Here is a 17,819-nt window from a genome sequence, read left to right as displayed (position 1 = left end):
GCACATTTCTTTGCTTCGCTGAGAAAAGAATTAGCATCACTTGGAAAGGTGTACTTTAGTTATCTTGTATGAAAAGGAAAGTCACAAGATCGAGTTCTTCCTGTTACTGACTATGGTGAAGGATGTTACAAAAGTTACAAGTCTTGCCACTTCTGTTTATGATTTTATTTTCCTTTTCATAACAGGTCTGCAAGTATCACCAATCTTTCTCTGGACCGGTCAGCTTCACCCATGGTTCCTTCATATGACAGCTCTATCAGTCCTCAAGCCTCTCGGGCATATGTTAAAACAGACCCCAATGAAGATGAAAGAAAAATTCTTCTGGTACTCCTGCAACTTGGGTTTTAACGTTTTCTGGAAGTTAGAGAGGACACGGGAGGCAGAATGCTTTTGTGTAGTGTAATGCAAATTGCTGTGGTATTCAATGCAGTTTTTTTTTGTTTGTTCACTTTCATTTACTTCAATCATTTTTGCTTGTTTAGTCTCCAACATGCATAACTGTTCTTTAGTGATCTCTGTCAATGACATCAGTCTGCACCTCCCTCAATAACCTGGCTATAATTGGGCACTCTCTCTATAGGGAACTGTGGTTCTAAACTTTTATTTTACTTTGTGTTGCAATACATTGATATACTATCCACTGTGACATGCAAACATGAGGTTTTGTTATTTTAAAAGCCATCTTGAATTTCTAATTTTCTTTTTAGGACTCTGTACAACTGAAAGACTTATGGAAGAAAATATGCCACCACAGCATGGGCATGGAGTTCCAGGATCATCGATACTGGTTGCGAACTTATCCCAATTGCATAGTGGGAAAGGAACTGGTGAACTGGTTGATTAGAAATGGACATATAACTACACGGTAATTTTCAAAGCTGAAATTGAGAGGGACCAAAATGTATCTGACACACTTGTACACCAGTCAGTGAAGAAGTAATCAATAAATGCAAAGTAAATGTCCCCTGTTTTTTTGTGCCATTGCTCATGGATTTGGGAGAAAATGAACGGGTTTAGTACTTGAGACTGAAGCAGCTTCATTCGCACTTCTCTTGTGAGCATCTTTTTCCCCATGTCACACAGTGACCAGGCTGTACTGCTAATCCCTAGTGTGTTTCTCATCTGTTTAAGGTTAGTAGAATGTTTGAATCATGGATTGTTCTGACTGATGTGTTGTTTTGGGACACACCTTGTGTGTATTGTTGCACTTCTGGCCGCTATTAGTGTCAGGCCTCAGCTCCCACTTCAAAATGACAGTGCATCCAACACCTCGGCAGAGAGGCTGGCCTCATGCCTCCATTCACTCTCCAGCAGTTATTTGGGCAGCTAAAGTGGTATTGCCACTATGGTATCCTGCTGCTCCTGGCCTGCTGCAGCAGGTAGTCACATAGCTTCCATAGTGCATGTTGCACAATACTTGTCATGTCTGCTCACTGGCACTTGCATGCTATCCAGCATGATTCACAGGCTCACAGCTTCAACCTTCATTTTTTTTTTAAATTCCCTCTTTTCCTGCTATTCTTAAGATTCTTGTTTTTTCCCCTCTCTTTCCCCCCCCCCCCCCCCCCCCCACACCCTCGTTCTCCTGCACTTCAATTTTTTTGTATTTTACATTTATCTTCTCACCTGCTTTACTTTCTGTTTGCTCCCTTTTTTTTTCTTCCCAGCTTCAGGCCACCTTTGTTGCTGTCCCTGGCCTCTTCCTCCTCCGCACAACTTTTTTTATGCTCTATTGAGTTTTGCAGCCCCCCCTTTTCTAATGTGTGTACAGTCCTGCATCAATAGCTTTTGCTTTAAAAAAAAAGTAACATTGAAATAAGGCTCTGTGCAAAACTTCAGGTGTGAATGCAAAGATAAGTCTGAAAAATTGGTAGAGCTCGAAGTGGGGAGGGGCAGACTGCCAGCCTGAGGTCATTGAAGGGGAGCTGGGGAGAAACTGAGACCAAGAAAGGGAAGCCTTGGACAAGTCAGGAGCTAGTTGAGCCTGACACTGTGCAGGGAGCCAGGTGCAGGTCTGGCACCTAATCCCTCTTGTCTGGACAAGCTCATGAATCTACCATGGACTGATCATATCCTCAAGAGCAAGGATTTGCCAACAGGTTGATGAGTTCTTTTTTATTGTAGAAATTAATATAGATAGATTTAGAACTGTTTCCTGTAATAACCAAGTACTTTTGTTTTTCAGACATGTCATGCACAACAGTGTTAATTACAATTTTACACTGTTACATTTTTACTTTGAGGGTTAAGATCCAGTTGTCTTTGACTATTGAAACAAGTTTTTTATTAAATTTACTGAAACCCATAGAATCATTTTTAGGGTCCCCTCCCTGTCTTGCTACACTATTCAGCACACCAAGTTGATGTTGCGAGAACATTAAAAGACGTGGTTTAATTTTTCTCTAATTTTTAAATATCTCCTACCCCATGGAGTAAGTGTATTGTACTTGCATCTTCCTCAGCGTATTCTTAAGTTTGGAACTCTCTGTATGGTAAATTGTGAACGTAAACCTATATCTTTTCACTCTGACTGTGAGTTGAACTCCAATGCGCACTATTTTTCTTAGGTACAATCATTTTTACTTGCTTTTTGTTTCATGTGAAACGGAGGCCCCATCTGCTTGTACTGGTGGTTCAAGTGGATGTTAAAGATCCAATGGCGCTATTTAAAGAAGAGCAGGAAGTTCTCTTGATGCCTTGCCAATGCTGCTCCCTCACCCTGCACTTCAAAACAGATTAGCTAGTCATTCATGACTGTTTGTGGCATCTTGAGTGCAAATTAGCTGCCACATTTGACTGTATGTGAAGTCACTGCATTTCAAAGTACTGTAGTTCACAATGTGAGACACTTTGAGACATTACTGGTGCTGTCTAAATACAAGTTTTTCTTTTTTTTTGTTTCTTGCTCCACTTCAGCTTGTTTCATTGTAAAGATAAAATTCACAACTGAAATGAGTTTTCATTTTATCTAAAGTTTGTGAGCAGTTTTAACAGCGCAACATTTTTGCTCTATTTGATCTCTACAGGTCCGCTTGTACGACATGAAAAGCTGTGGTTTATAATGAAAATAATGAATATGAATGGTTTCTCTTTTTCCTCAAATCTGAAACTTCATAATATATTTTGTGCATGATGATCAAAGAGTTTGCGCTATATAGAGTACCAGATGTGCTAAACTTTCTCAAAAGGATTATGTTCGTAAATACTAACCTATCACGGAATAATGATTCCACACTTTACTCTCTTGTAGGAGTTGAGCGGTACTTGGAAATTTGTAGAGTAATATACTGTACCTTAAGATGTAGTTTTGTGTGTATTTGAGTGTTACAACAGCACCTATTTCATCCAGTATCTTCCTTTTTCAGAGCTCAGGCAATTGCTATTGGTCAGGCATTAATGGATGGACGATGGTTTGACTGTGTAACCCATCATGATCAGCTTTTTAGGGATGAATATGCCTTGTACAGGCCTTTGCAAGTAAGTGAATGTAACACTAGTCTGCTTCAGCATTGCTCGTTTCTGGTTACACAGTAATAAATGAACATTGTGGTTATATACATTATAGTTGATAATTTAGGTGGCTTATCTCAATGAAATCTGCCTTGTATTAATCGGAAAACTATCTTTGTGCTTTTCTGGTTTATTTCTACAGTAATAGTAATGTTAATCACGCATTTTAAATGTACCTAAGAGCCAATTAAAACACGAAAAAAATTGGAATGATTTAACCATGTCGGGGGGAAAGATAAGCAAACTGTAGCAAATCAGCTACAGCACAAGCCTCTGCTACAATCAGGAACCCAGTGTTGGCTACATTTATCTTATTCAATGGCATTATCTTTTGTAAACTAATATATTAACTTATAACTAAGTAAATTTGCTTTCACTGTCAGATAGGTGGGGAGGTTCACAAATATTTAAGCTCGGTAGTCTGTGGAAAGCAAATTCTCCATGTCAAATGGCCTCTGTCACCATTTTACTAGTTGCAAAATTAATGTTGGCTTTGAAAAGCAGGTGCAGCCAATTTGCTTTCAATGCCTTAAATAGCAGTGCAGGAAAGAGGAAAGGCTGTGTTCTACTGAAACAAGATTGCGATTTTGCTCTTCTGTGTGATGTTCTAGTGAAGCGGGACATCTGCCTATCCCACCAAATCTGCCCCAACTCCGACCAATTTTCCATATTCAAGGTTTATCCCGTATGCATGGTGAGCTCCCAGTGTGTTTCCTGCCACCAAAAGGGAACCTGCCAATGCAAAGGCACAAAATCCTAGCGGTGTTGCAGCAGATACGGTGAGGGACCTTAAAGAGGCGGATGCAACCCACAGGTGGTATCAAGGCTCCAAGACCCAAACCTTTGGCAGGTAAGCACTGGGCCAGACTTGGTGGGAGAGAAGACTGTTACAAGAACCTCTCCTTTCAGTGGGGGAACTCTGAACCTTTACCGTCACTTCCATGGGACCTCCTTCCACCTTCCACATGGTGGCTTCGGGAAATGACAGTAAGTGATGCAAACAGATGGGGAAATCCTCTTGGGACGCAGGCCCTGTACACGAGCCACCATTTGTGTGCAGTTGGCAGGTAAAGAGTGGCCAGCGGTGATCGCCTTGGGGATTGGGGGGCGGAAAATCATGATCATGGCAGTGAGGTGATGGTAGGCCTCACCACATGAATTTTCCCCCATTCCCACCGCAATCCTGCTCAGTTGTGCGTGGGATCCTGGCCAAATTATGTATGTTGAAGGTGTCCCTTTGATTTTTCTTGATTGTTAGATGGTTTGTTACAGGATATATGTATTTTATTCTCAATTTTTTTTATCTATGGAAAAAGAGGAAAAAATTGGAGATTTTTCTAGCAAGTTCCCGTAATATTTGCTTGGAGGTATTAAATTTCAAACTTCCCTGGGTGTTAAACAATAAACAAATTAGTGAAATGGAAGTGGTGTCTAAGGAAGTTATTGAACAATGGGAAGTATTTTTATCTATATATTCATATTTCATGCTGAAAGAGTTAGTCTCTGTTGTATCTAGTATTTGAGTGTTCCCATTTTGACGTTGACATTTATAACTCGCCTGTTTCAAAATAATTTTAAAATTCTTCTGCCATGCTAAGTACAGGATTTTGGTTTTGTACAGGAAGAGGAGTTTTCTTTTCCATATAATTTTGACTCTGATTTTAAAAACCAATGTCTGCATTCCAGAGCACAGAGTTTTCTGAGACACCCTCTCCTGACAGCGATTCAGTAAATTCGGTGGAAGGCAATTCTGAACCATCGTGGTTTAAAGACATTAAGTTTGATGACAGTGACACTGAGCAGATGCAGGATGATGGAGAAGAAATCATGCAAAGTAAGTCACATTTTAATGATGCAGCAGATGAGGTTAATGCATTATACTGAGGGGTGGAGAGAAGTGAGAGCTAACATGTTAGTAGTATTTGGATATTTGTGTTGCCTATGTGAAGAACAAATAATTTGAAGCGTATAAACAGCAATTTTTTTGCTTGTATATAGTTCTTGCTGAATTAACTTTTTCCTAAAAGGAGAGAAGTAGAAACCTGACTCCAGCGAAACTTTTGCTTAGAAAAAAGTGCTACTCAGTAAACATTCTGAGAGCACTTAGTTATTTTGCATCTGTGAAATTGGTGGTGCGCATTAATAAAAAATTTGTGGAAAGTAGAGAAAAAGTTCTGGTCAATTGTAACCCCCTATATCTCACTGCAGTTACTGGAATAGGTCCACACCATGCAGAATGAGTTCCTCATCAGTCCAGTTAGCAGCCTGCAGTCTTGACACAGGAAGGTATTCAAGAGTTTAGAGTAGTTGCAGCAATTGGCTTTTTGTATGACTAATATTTAATTAGATTATGAATCTGCAGCTAGTTCAGATTCCCTGGGATAGCAGGGTTTGAGTGGGAGAGACAGACTAGAAAATATGTTGTGCTCTGGTGATGTAAATAGGAAAACGCATCAGAGCTTTTGGTATTTGAGAATTTCTGGAAACATCTGTGATCAACACTTGGTACAGGTACACTATCCCTTATCCAAAAGCCTTGGGACCAGCTGAGTTTCGGTTTTTGGAATTTTTCGGATTTCAGAAGGTATTATTATAAGACTGGAAAATTTGTATTTAATATAAATTTTAAAAGTTCAGGCTACCTCTTGCGACTGTTCCGTGTCTCATTCCCCTTCCTGCTTCTCTGGAAAGCCAGATATTGGCTGACTCCTACTAAGCAGGCCCGCAAATCAGGTCGGGGGTCGGGTGGGGGGGAGAAAAGAACATTGGACGGGCCGCGGTTCAGGTCGGGGCGGGGGTCGGACGGGTGTCGGGCGGGGGGAGAAAAGAATATCGGACGGGTCGGGGGGTGGGGGGGGAGAGAAAAGAATATCGGACGGGCCGCAGTTCGGGTTGGGTCGGGGTGGGAGAAAAGAATATCGGACGGGCCGCTGTATTGTTGGGTTCACTCTCCCGGTACCTCCTTCACACTGCCCGGCTCGGCCTGCAATCTCCTACCCAGGAGGGAACTCTGTGACCCTCTGCCCTGCTCAGCGTAAGTCGTGTGCCACTCTGGTCATGTCGTGCGCACGGCTTACGCTGAACGAAAAAACTTTCGGTTTTCGGAAGTTCGGATAAAGGATAGTCTACCTGTACATGATAGCACTTTTTAAGTAAGCTATGTTTTTCCTCAAGATTTTAAAAAGAAAAACAAACTTGCCATGGAATAGTGAAGGGGCAGACGACTAATTTCAATAGACTTTTGCAACACAAAGAAATAATGCTTTGAGTAAAATGATACAAAGTTTTAGTCTAATGTAACTTTATGACAATGCTAACTTTGAACCATGGTTTTGAGAAATGGGGTGGAGAGGCTGTACAGTGCATTGGAATAGCAGCAGCAATGGGCAGCGACATGGATAGATATGACCCAATTTAATTCCATACTCTGCTGCTGTGGCGTGGTGCTGAAGAGGGTAAAGCAATTCCCCACATGGAGGGAGTGGGGGAAGAAAAGGTGGTCAATCGGGCCTCTTGTGTTCACTTCTTTGTAAACTACATGGGATGAAGAGGGGGCTATAGAGCAGATCACTTTCCCAGTCTTGACTGCAAGAGGTATGTGGCCTAGGAAAATCAGAAAAGAAGAAAAACAAGGGGCACCAAAGAATATTAAAGCTGATCTGTGTGGGTACAAGGCTTCCACTGTCGCTATGTAAATATCTATGCAGTGGAGCGTACATGTGAGAATTTTTGTGCAGTAAAGTAATATCCATTGAAAATGTTTTGTTGGTAATACATTTACATTTTATGTACTCCATTTCATAAATGATTTAAAAGTTTGTCTTTTGACATATTTAAATGGGAGGTTTTTAAAAAAAATAATAAAGAAAATTGCCTTGTGTAGCTTCCTTTGTACTTGAACACTGTACATATGTGTGTATGTTTGCTGTCCACTACTAAGTTCTAACTTTGATGAGTGGTGCTTGCTTTTCTTTACTGTTTTTTTCACTTCCTATTTTGTAATTGTGCAAAATCGGTAAGATTCCCCGTCCCATGTGTCGATTAGTATATTTCATTTATTAAAATGTGGAGATCAACATCAGAAAACAGAAATTACTTTAAGCACCCACCACAATCTTATAGCACACTTGTAAGGGTCTGTTTTCAGTGCAGCCAAGAGTTCAAATCAGTCCATTTTGCGCAAGATTATTTCTTTCCGTAGGCAAGCTTTATTCCTAATACAGCATAGAACATATTGTAAAATTAGTATACAGTGTGTATTATTTCATTAACTGGCTAGTTTTGCGATTTGAGCATTGTTTTTGGTGGAAATGTGGTTGCTCAATTTACAGAATACATGCTATGTTGTACTGTGTGGTGTATTCATATTCTATCTGTAGTTATTGGTCATAGTTGTGAGAACGTTCATGACTTGTACTGTTGTTTCACACATCCATGCCAGGACATTTATGTAAGTGACAGGAATTATTACTGCAAATTTAATTTTTAAAAGGAGTTCTCTGTGTGTTCCTGTCCCTCCCCCTCAAATGCTGTTTTGGATACTTCAAAATGTAGATATTCTGCAAGGTTATATTGGTCATGAATATAGCTTCTTTGAGAAGGAGAACTTTCATGTGTTTCTGAAGTGTGGAGAAAACTATTAAGTGGAACTAGGTAAACAGTAATAGCTTTACAATAGCATGCAATTTTCCAGCAAATGTTTGACATTAAACAGACTATGGTATACATGTTACAAAAACAAATTGAGGTAGAAACATTTTATATACATTAAAAAATTGAGCGATCAGTGTGAAGTATCGAGGACAGGGGAAAAAAAGCTGCAGAGCTGTGGTAAAGCAGGCGAGCAACAAGAACATGGTGCCCACACGACTTGATGACATTTTCATTTTATTTTCGGGAGCATAATCTGTTAAAGAAAAGTAATATGATATAATGGCGATGACGAATCTTTTTGAAATTGGGCCATTAAGTGACAAAGTGTAGACTTACCAGATTGTTGAATGCCAACCTCAGTGAGACATCTCTCTCTCTGCTTCATGGTCTCTATAGCTCTCCCTGTTTCAGGCCAATAATGTTCCCATTCCAATTAGCCATGCGGACTCATCTAAATGGAAATGTGCCCAAGGTACAAGCCAATTGATATGCAAGCTTCACGTGCGAGTATGACTTAATGTCATGGCATGCAAAAATCTTGGATTGCTGCCAAATACCTTGGGCAAACTAAGATTTTAAAAATTTGGTTTAAATTTATTTGTAGGTTGTGTTTACACGCTCCACTAGAATTAACCATGTTTGCAACTTTGGGCACCTGTGCCATAGGTTTGCCATCACTGTGACGCAGGCTCTATTGGGTCACAACAAACTGATTCAGAATTGAATACCAAGTGGTTTAGTGTTAAATAAAAAAAATAAAAAAATACAAGCTGTAACCTGGATTGGTACGCAATTTGCATGTCCTAGGCTGAAAGTGCTTTGCTTGAATTTCCACGAACACAGTCATAATTTTTTACAGGCTTTTCCAGCCCTAGCAAGCGTACATCAGTAAGCAGCTTTCAGTCAGTCGTGGACAGCGACTCTGCAGCTTCTATCAGCCTAAATGTGGAACTGGACAATGTCAACTTTCACATCAAGAAACATTCCAAGTACCCGTATGTCCCAACACATCCAGCAGATCAGAAAGGTATGGAAGGGAAAAAAAACACAATGAAAGAGCCAGTGGTAGGAATGAAGTGTGGTTCTGTAGTCCAATGTTTTGGATGAAGATGATGCCCAAGACTGAAAATTAAGCAATGGCTGACTCCTCACAGTTAGTGTAGAGTTTTGAACCCTAGGTTTTACTTTGAGGAAAATTCCCTTTTTATATAAAAAAAAAAGTGCTGTACTTTTTATTGAATAAGTACCCTAATGCCTCTGAATACCGGGCTGTCTTTGCACCTTGGCTTGCCAATGAAACAGTCCTGATTATATTTTCCTCTTCTCCCCGCCCCTCCCCCCACCCCCACCCCCCCTCCCTCATCACCGACCCCTCTATTAAAAAAATATATAATCATCGGTGCTGTAGCATTTTCTTCCAGATTTTTGCATGATAACATTACAGTTCTTCTACCTGCTTTGCAGCCAGCTTTTGCATTGTGACTGATCTAGCTTTACAGATGACATGCTGTTGTCTTTTTGCTATGCTGGATATCTACAAGTTATGTTGTCTTGTGTCTCTGTTCTTGTTAATTTTTCATCTTTTCTTGGCCTGTCAATTTTAAACCATAGTCGCCTCATTCACTTACTTCACAGTGCTGCTGTTGAACAAGTACCTCCTTGTATCTCAGCCTCCCTAAGCTAATGTCGTCGTTGCTGCAAGACCCCATAATTTGCTGAGTAATATGCATCTATTTGATTTTGGTATTTGAGTGTTTTCTCTTATCCTGTTCCTGTGCTATACCAAGTTTTGTCTCGTCTGCTCTGTGTATGTGTTGCTTGTTGGTAGCTAACCTTTTCACACAGCCTTTGTTCAGAAGAGGACATTGTGGGATATAGACTAAATGGTTTAGTATTTTTGAATGCTACAATTCTTAAAGATGGGGTATGCAAACTTTGATTTATGTTGACAAATTGACTTAGTTTGACTACTGTTTAAAAAAATGTTGATAAAAGTGCTGATTTCAATTCTAGTAGTAATTTGTAGGCATGTGGACTGTGTACTGTGGATAACAAATCTACAGCTGCTTAGTGTTGCAGCTTGCTAAACCATGCCAATTTACCTCATCTGTTTGACAGAGTTCCTGGTATCTGAAGATGGAGTACAACAAATCATTGGTATAAGTGATGCTTTTATTAAAGGTAAGTGAAATTTTATACATAAAATTCATGAAGATATGAACTACAAAATGTTTTGTTCAAGGGATCTGTAACAGTGACTGAACTTGCCTTAAATATAACCAGCAACAAAAACAGATGTATTATGTCCATGTATGATTGAGACACGGACAGCAGGAGTTGAACAAAACAAGTCTTTACTGAAAGGAGTCAATCGGGAAACTGAAACTACAGAGGCTTACTAGCGCCTTTTATACAGGGGTGGTCACTGCCGGCACTGCAGTCTGAGACCAGTTATTCTCTTAAAGGTACATACACAACAATTCCTCCCCTTTTAGATAAACAGTACATAACATTCATTTAACAACTAAATGATAACTAATTACAATCACAATTACGGTTGCTAGATACATTGGTTAAGTTTAAGCAATTATAAGTTCAGTCTTTGAGGAGGCTTCCTGATTCTGTCTGGATAACGCCTCTTTGGGGTATCAGGTTCCACTGGCAAGGTTGAGTCGGGATCAATGTCGTTGTTTGGTTCATCTGCTTCCAATATCACCGATTCTGCGGTAGCTGCAATTGGTACGTCGATTTCATTACCAGGTGTATCAGATCGTGGTGTGGAGTTGATGTTTTCCAGTGACTCTAGAATCTGGTCAGCATGGCGTCTTACAATGCTCTCTCCAACGTCCACGGTATACATGAGAGGTCCTTGCCGTGTACAGATCATTCCTGGCTGCCATTTCTCAGTGCGGTAGTCCCGGGCCAAAACTGGTTGACCTATCTTAAAACTCCTGGTCGGCCTTTCATTCATATTCTGAAACTGCCTGTTTTCCACATCTCTTCGGACGTTTGGCTTAACCAAATCCAAGCGGCATCGTAGTCTTCGATTGAAGAACATCATGGCTGGAGTTTGGTTGGTAACCGCATGTGTCGCATTCCGGTAGGGAAACAAGAAGTTGTCCACCTTGTGTTGTAGGGGTATATCTTCATTACACATTGCCTTGATAGCCTTCTTGAATGTTTGAACAAACCTCTCGGCCAATCCATTAGTGGCTGGATGATATGGGGCAGATGTGTAATGCTTAACACCATTGTTCTTTAAGAACCTCCGGAACTCTTCAGACACAAACTGTGGTCCATTGTCAGAGCAAATCTGTTCAGGCAGCCCATTCCTGGCGAATATGGTTCGTAAAACTGTGATAGTTTTTTCCGTGGTGGTTGAGGACATTTTTATTACTTCTGGCCACTTTGAATGTGCATCCACCGCAATTAAAAACATCGAGTCCATGAAGGGACCAGCAAAATCAATGTGCACCCTTTGCCATGGAGATGAGGGCCACTCCCATGGATGCAGAGGAGCTTGTGGTGGGGCGTTTTGGACCTTCTGGCATCCTGCACAGCTCTTGGTCATCTCTTCGATTTCTCTATCGATTCCCGGCCACCACACAAACACTCTGGCTAAGTTCTTCATTTTTACCCCACCCAGATGACCCTCATGAAGCTCATTGAGCACTCTATCCGTCAACTTAGGTGGAATTACTACTCTGGATCCACACATCAAGGTTCCTCTGCACACTGACAGCTGTTCTCTTCTCGGCGAGAATGCTGGCAGCAGTGGTTCGCCATGTGCTGGCCATCCCTTCACCGTTAAATCATAGACCCGTGATAGTGTCGGGTCATTCCGTGTTTCCTTTTCTATGTTTGCATTCGTCACAGGGAGACATTCGACTATGGTCGAGTGGAATAACTCCATTGGATCCACTGCAAGGTCGTCTTCTTCCACCGTCGGCAACGGTAGGCGTGACAATCCATCAGCATTCCCATGCTGTTTAGTTCCTTTGTACTCGATGTCATATTGGTGTGCCCCTAGGAAAAGAGACCACCTCTGCAGCCGTTGCGCTGTCATTATCAGTGTGGTAAACCACTGCTAACTCTGTACATGTCTGTGTGGTAAACCACGGTTAACTGTACAGGTCCGGGCATGTCTCCGCCCCTGGCTCCACCCCTAAGCCCGGGTATAAAGGTGACTCACCACCCTTCCCCCGGGAGCTCTTAGGATGGATCCACTAGCAGAGGCATGCTCCAGTTCTTAGTCAATAAAAGCCTACTTCGTATAAGTTCAACTCGTAGTCTTTGGTGTTGTTGTTAGTGCATCAATTTTATTGACTAAATTTTCGACATGGAGCAAATCTTGAAGTCGGAATGTTTAGACCTGGATCCTCAAGCAGCAGATGCAGCCAATAACTTTGAACACTGGCTGAGCTGTTTCGAAGCCTTCCTGGAGGCCTCCAGCACTACCGTCACTACAGATGACGCGAAACGGCTTGTCTTGAACTCGCGGGTGAGCCACCGAGTCTACCCGATCATCCGAGACGCCACAACTTACGCGGCCGCCATCGCGACGCTAAAGGAACAATACGTGAGGCCTGTTAACGAGGTCTACGCCAGACACCTCCTGGCTACCCGAAAACAGCGCCCCGGGGAATCGGGCGCCGAATATTTACTGGCACTGAGAGTCCTCGGCCGGGCCTGTAATTGCAAAGCGGTGACGGCCAAGGAATGCACGGAAGACCTGATCCGAGACGCCTACGTAGCCGGCATCAGGTCCAACTATACACGGCAGAGGCTGCTGGAACAGAGGGGGCTCGACCTGCAGAAGACGGTGGCCCTCGCTAACTCGTTAGACGTGGTCCTCCAGAACATGGACGCCTACCTCCCTGACCGGATGGCCACGTGGATGTCACTGGAGCAGCCATCTTGGGACCCGGTAAGGCCACAAGTCGCCAGCAGCCCAACTACAGCTGCAATGACCAGAGGCCAGAAATGCTACTTCTGCGGCCAGGCCAAGCACCCCAGACAGCAATGCCCAGCAAAGGACGCGACCTGCTCCAAATGCGGCAAGAAAGGCCACTACGCGAGAGTGTGCAGGGCGAAATCGACCCCCAATTCCAGCAGCGCCGCATGTGAACTGTGCAGGCCGCCATTTTGGACCCCACCAGCCACGTGTGAGCCGTGCGGGCCGCCATTTTGGGCACCACCAGCCGCGGGGGAGCCGCCATCTTGGACACCATTTCGGGACCAGGCCCCCGGCGCGGGCGAATACTACAGCGACCCACCGACCTCGACGATGGCCTCCATCACCCTGGACCAATCTAGGCCCCATCAACTAGCCAGGTCCATGATGAACGTAAAGGTAAATGGCCATGCCACAAATTGCCTTTTCGACTGCGGAAGCACGGAGAGCTTCATCCACCCCGACACGGTGTGACGCTACTCCCTATCGGTTATGCCCACACGCCACCAGGTCTTTATGGCCTCCAAGTCCCATACGGCGGACGTCGGCGGCTACTGTGTAGCGACTCTGACAGTGAACGGCGTGGAGTGCAGAGATTTTAAATTCCTCGTCCTGCCACAGCTCTGCGCTCCTGTACTGCTAGGATTAGACTTCCAGTGCCATCTGGAGAGCGTCACGATGGCATATGGCGGGCCCCTGCCCCCACTTACAGTCTGCAGCCGGCAGAATTTAAACACGGCGCCGCGCAAAGTATGCAGCCTGTCCACCCTGAAGGTCAAACGCCCCCCCCCCCCCCCCCCCCCCCCGTTCGCTAACCTCGCCAAAGACTGCAAGCCAATTGCTACTAAAAGCAGGTGGTACAGTGCCGGGGATAGGAGCTTTATTAAATCAGAAGTAGAAAGACTCCTGAGGGAAGGGATTATCGAGGGCAGCACCAGCCCATGGCGAGCCCAAGTGGTGGTAGTGAAGACCAGCGAAAAACAGCGCCTGGTTATTGATTACAGCCAGACGATCAATCGATACACGCAATTAGACGCATACCCACTTCCCCGCATATCTGACATGGTCAACCAGATAGCACAATACCGGGTATTCTCGACGATTGATCTGAAGTCGGCATACCACCAGCTCCCCATCAGGCCTGAGGACCGCCAGTACACGGCCTTCGAGGCTGACGGTCGCCTCTACCACTTCCTCCGAGTCCCCTTCGGCGTCACCAACGGGGTCTCGGTCTTCCAAAGGGAGATGGACCGGATGGTTGACCAGAACGCGCTACAGGCCACCTTCCCCTATCTAGACAACGTCACCATCTGCGGCCATGACCGGCATGACCACGACGCCAACCTAGAAAAATTCCTCCGTATGGCCCAACGGCTGAATCTGACATACAACAGAGAAAAATGTACTGCACCACGCGCCTCGCTATTCTTGGCTGCGTGGTGGAAAACGGAGGCATCGGCCCCGACCCCGACCGAATGTGCCCCCTCCTGGAACTACCCCTCCCCCATTGCCTAAAAGCCCTGAAGAGATGCCTAGGGTTCTTCTCTTACTACGCCCAGTGGGTGCCCAACTATGCGGACAAAGCCCGGCCCCTCATCAAGTCAACCTCCTTCCCCCTGACGGCAGAGGCCCGTGCGGCCTTCACCCTCATAAAAGAGGACATTGCGAAGGCCACAATGCACGCAGTGGATGAGTCCATCCCTTTCCAAGTGGAGAGCGATGCATCCGACTTCGCCCTAGCCGCAACCCTTAACCAGGCGGGGAGACCCGTGGCCTTTTCACAGACCCTCCAGGGCCCCGAAATTCGACACTCCTCAGTCGAGAAGGAGGCCCAGGCGATAGTGGAGGCTGTACGGCACTGGAGGCATTACCTGGCCGGTAAACGTTTCACCCTGCTGACTGACCAACGGTCAGCAGCATTTATGTTTAACAACAGACAAAGGGGGAAAATCAAAAATGATAAGATATTGCGGTGGAGGATCGAATTATCCACCTACAACTACGATATCTTATACCGGCCCGGGAAACTTAATGTGCCCCCAGACGCCCTATCCCGTGGGACATGTGCCAACGCACAAGTCGATAGGCTACGGACCTGCCACAATGATCTCTGCCACCCGGGGGTCACCAGGTTCTTCCATTTTATTGAAGCTCGCAACCTGCCTTACTCCATCGAGGTCAGGACCATGACCAGGAACTGCCAGGTCTGTGCCGAATGCAAACCGCATTTTTATAGGCCAGACAGGGCACACCTGATGAAAGCCACCCGCCCCTTCGAACGTCTCAGCGTAGATTTCAAGGGGCCCCTTCCCTCCTCTGACCGCAACACGTACTTCCTCAATATTATTGACGAGTACTCCCGTTTCCCCTTCGCCATCCCCTGCCCGGACATGACCAGCGCCACAGTCATCAGGTGCCTCAACGACCTGTTCGCCATATTTGGCTTCCCCAATTACATCCACAGCGACGGGCTCGTCATTCATGAGCGACGAGCTGCGCCAGTACCTGCTCGAGAAGGGCATAGCCACGAGCAAGACTACCAGCTACAACCCCCAGGGTAACGGACAGGTAGAGAGGGAGAACGCAACGGTGTGGAAGACCGCCATGCTCGCCCTAAAATCCAAGGGCCTCCCAATCTCCCCGATGCGCTCCACTCCATACGATCACTGCTCTGTACTGCCACAAACGCCACCCCTCACGAGAAGATGTTCGTCTTCCCCAGGAAATCCACCTCGGGGACATCACTACCGCCATGGCTGACATCTCCGGGACCCATCCTGCTCAGGAAACACGTGAGGAGCCATAAGACGGACCCCCTGGTCGAAAAGGTTCACCTCCTCCACGCCAGCCCACAGTACGCCTACGTGGCGGCGTATCCTGACGGGCGGGAGGGCACAGTCTCAATTCGAGACCTCGCACCCTCAGGTACCACCCGAAACACCATCGATCACCATCCACTACCTCCACCCACCACCACTACCCACGACGCACCACCGGGGTGTCTACCACGAACTGACGACATGCCGGTGCCATCCCTACCCCGAGAGGACGACACGCCAGTGCTCCGTCCCACGCGAGAAGCGGCCGCGGGCAAAGAACCGCCGCAACCGGCACCACGAAGATCATTACGGCAGACAAGACCCCCGGAGAGACTTTCGTATACGAACTTTTGAAACACTTCACCCCGCCGGACTCTCTTAAACGAGGGGTGAATGTGGTAAACCACTGCTAACTCTGTACAGGTCCGGGCATGTCTCCGCCCCTGGCTCCACCCCTAAGCCCGGGTATAAAGGTGACTCACCACCCTTCCCCCCGGGAGCTCTTAGGATGGATCCACTAGCAGAGGCATGCTCCAGTTCTTAGTCAATAAAAGCCTACTTCGTATAAGTTCAACTCGTAGTCTTTGGCGTTGTTGATAGTGCATCAATTGGTACGCCCTTCTGAGGGTTGAAAATGGAGACAAGAGGTTGATGATCGGTTAGTAGAGTAAATTTTTGACCGTGCAGGTAGTGATTGAACTTCTTCACCCCCCACACTAGGCTGAGGGCCTCTCTGTCAATCTGGGCGTAGATATGCTCGGCAGAAGTTAACGAGCGTGACGCAAAAGCTATCGGCCTCTCTAAACCATCAAGGAATTTATGTGACAGTACCGCCCCAATGCCGTAGGGAGACGCATCACACGCCAGTCTGATCGGCAGTGCTGGGTTGTAGTGAGCCAATACTTCTCTTGAAGTGATTAAGTCCTTACTCCTCTGAAAGGCCCGCTTACAGTCATTGCTCCATTTCCATGCTACTCCCGTTCGTAGCAGGGCGTTCAGTGGGTGCAGGATTGTCGACAAATTCGGCAAAAACTTATGGTAGTAATTCACCAATCCGAGGAATGACCTCAGTTGCGACACATTTTCAGGCGCTGGGGCCTTAACAACCGCTTCAATTTTGTCACGGGACTTATGTAACCCCTCTTCATCAATCACGTGGCCACAATACGATATCTGTTTCTTAAAAAACTTGCACTTGGGGCGGTTGGCTTGTAGCCCATGTTCCCGTAGTCTAGTGAGCACCCGTTCTAGGTTGTTAAGGTGTTCACTGTCATCTTCACCTGTCACAAGGATGTCGTCCAAGTAACACTGAGTCCCCGGAATCCCTTGCAGGACTTGTTCCATCGCTCTTTGCCATATTGCCGGAGCCGATGCTACTCCGAATACCAATCGATGATACTGGTAAAGACCTTTTGTGAGTGTTTATCGTGAGATACTTCCTAGAGGACTCTTCAACCTCCATCTGCAAATATGCTTGTGCTAGGTCAATTTTTGTAAAACGCTTCCCTCCAGACAGTGAGGCGAAGATGTCTTCTATCCTTGGAAGAGGATATTGTACTGTGTGAAGGACTGGGTTCACCATCACCTTGAAATCCCCACAGATGCGAACCTTCCTTGGCTCCTCAGACTTATTGCTTGACGTTTTCTTCATGACAGGAACGATGGGTGTCGCCCAGTCGACCTTAGACAACACGCCTGCGTTCTCCAGATTCTCCAGCTCTGCCTCGACGGCTGGGCGAATTGCAAATGGTACCGGTCTTGCTTTGAAAAACTTGGGAATTGCATTCTCTTCTATTTTTATCGAGGCGGTTACACCTTTAAGAGTTCCCAGTTCTTGTTGAAATACCTCTTTGGCATTAGCTAAGATTGTTGACAATCGTCCA

General features: G+C 45.2%; 1 protein-coding gene across 4 annotated transcripts in view; it reads left to right on the top strand.

The window, feature by feature from the left end:
• pikfyve (phosphoinositide kinase, FYVE finger containing) overlaps nucleotides 1-17,819 on the top strand; it is a 180,198-nt gene that overhangs the window by 81,957 nt on the left and 80,422 nt on the right. For 3 of the 4 annotated variants that reach the window (XM_085985714.1, XM_085985715.1, XM_085985713.1), the window contains exons 8-13: nucleotides 186-324; nucleotides 708-865; nucleotides 3,366-3,477; nucleotides 5,197-5,344; nucleotides 9,023-9,190; nucleotides 10,282-10,344. In XM_085985714.1, coding sequence (XP_085841840.1) covers nucleotides 186-324; nucleotides 708-865; nucleotides 3,366-3,477; nucleotides 5,197-5,344; nucleotides 9,023-9,190; nucleotides 10,282-10,344 — 788 coding nt within the window. The remainder of the gene's footprint in view (nucleotides 1-185; nucleotides 325-707; nucleotides 866-3,365; nucleotides 3,478-5,196; nucleotides 5,345-9,022; nucleotides 9,191-10,281; nucleotides 10,345-17,819) is intronic. The other variant, XM_085985716.1, reaches the window with a different exon arrangement.

Source organism: Somniosus microcephalus, chromosome 4 (genome assembly GCF_052327205.1).
Source record: "Somniosus microcephalus isolate GS21.2 chromosome 4, FLI_Smic_1.0, whole genome shotgun sequence".
NCBI classification, from domain to species: Eukaryota; Metazoa; Chordata; class Chondrichthyes; order Squaliformes; family Somniosidae; genus Somniosus; species Somniosus microcephalus.
The sequence above is the reverse complement of the archived record's forward strand: the minus strand, read 5'-3'. Positions and strand labels throughout refer to the sequence as shown.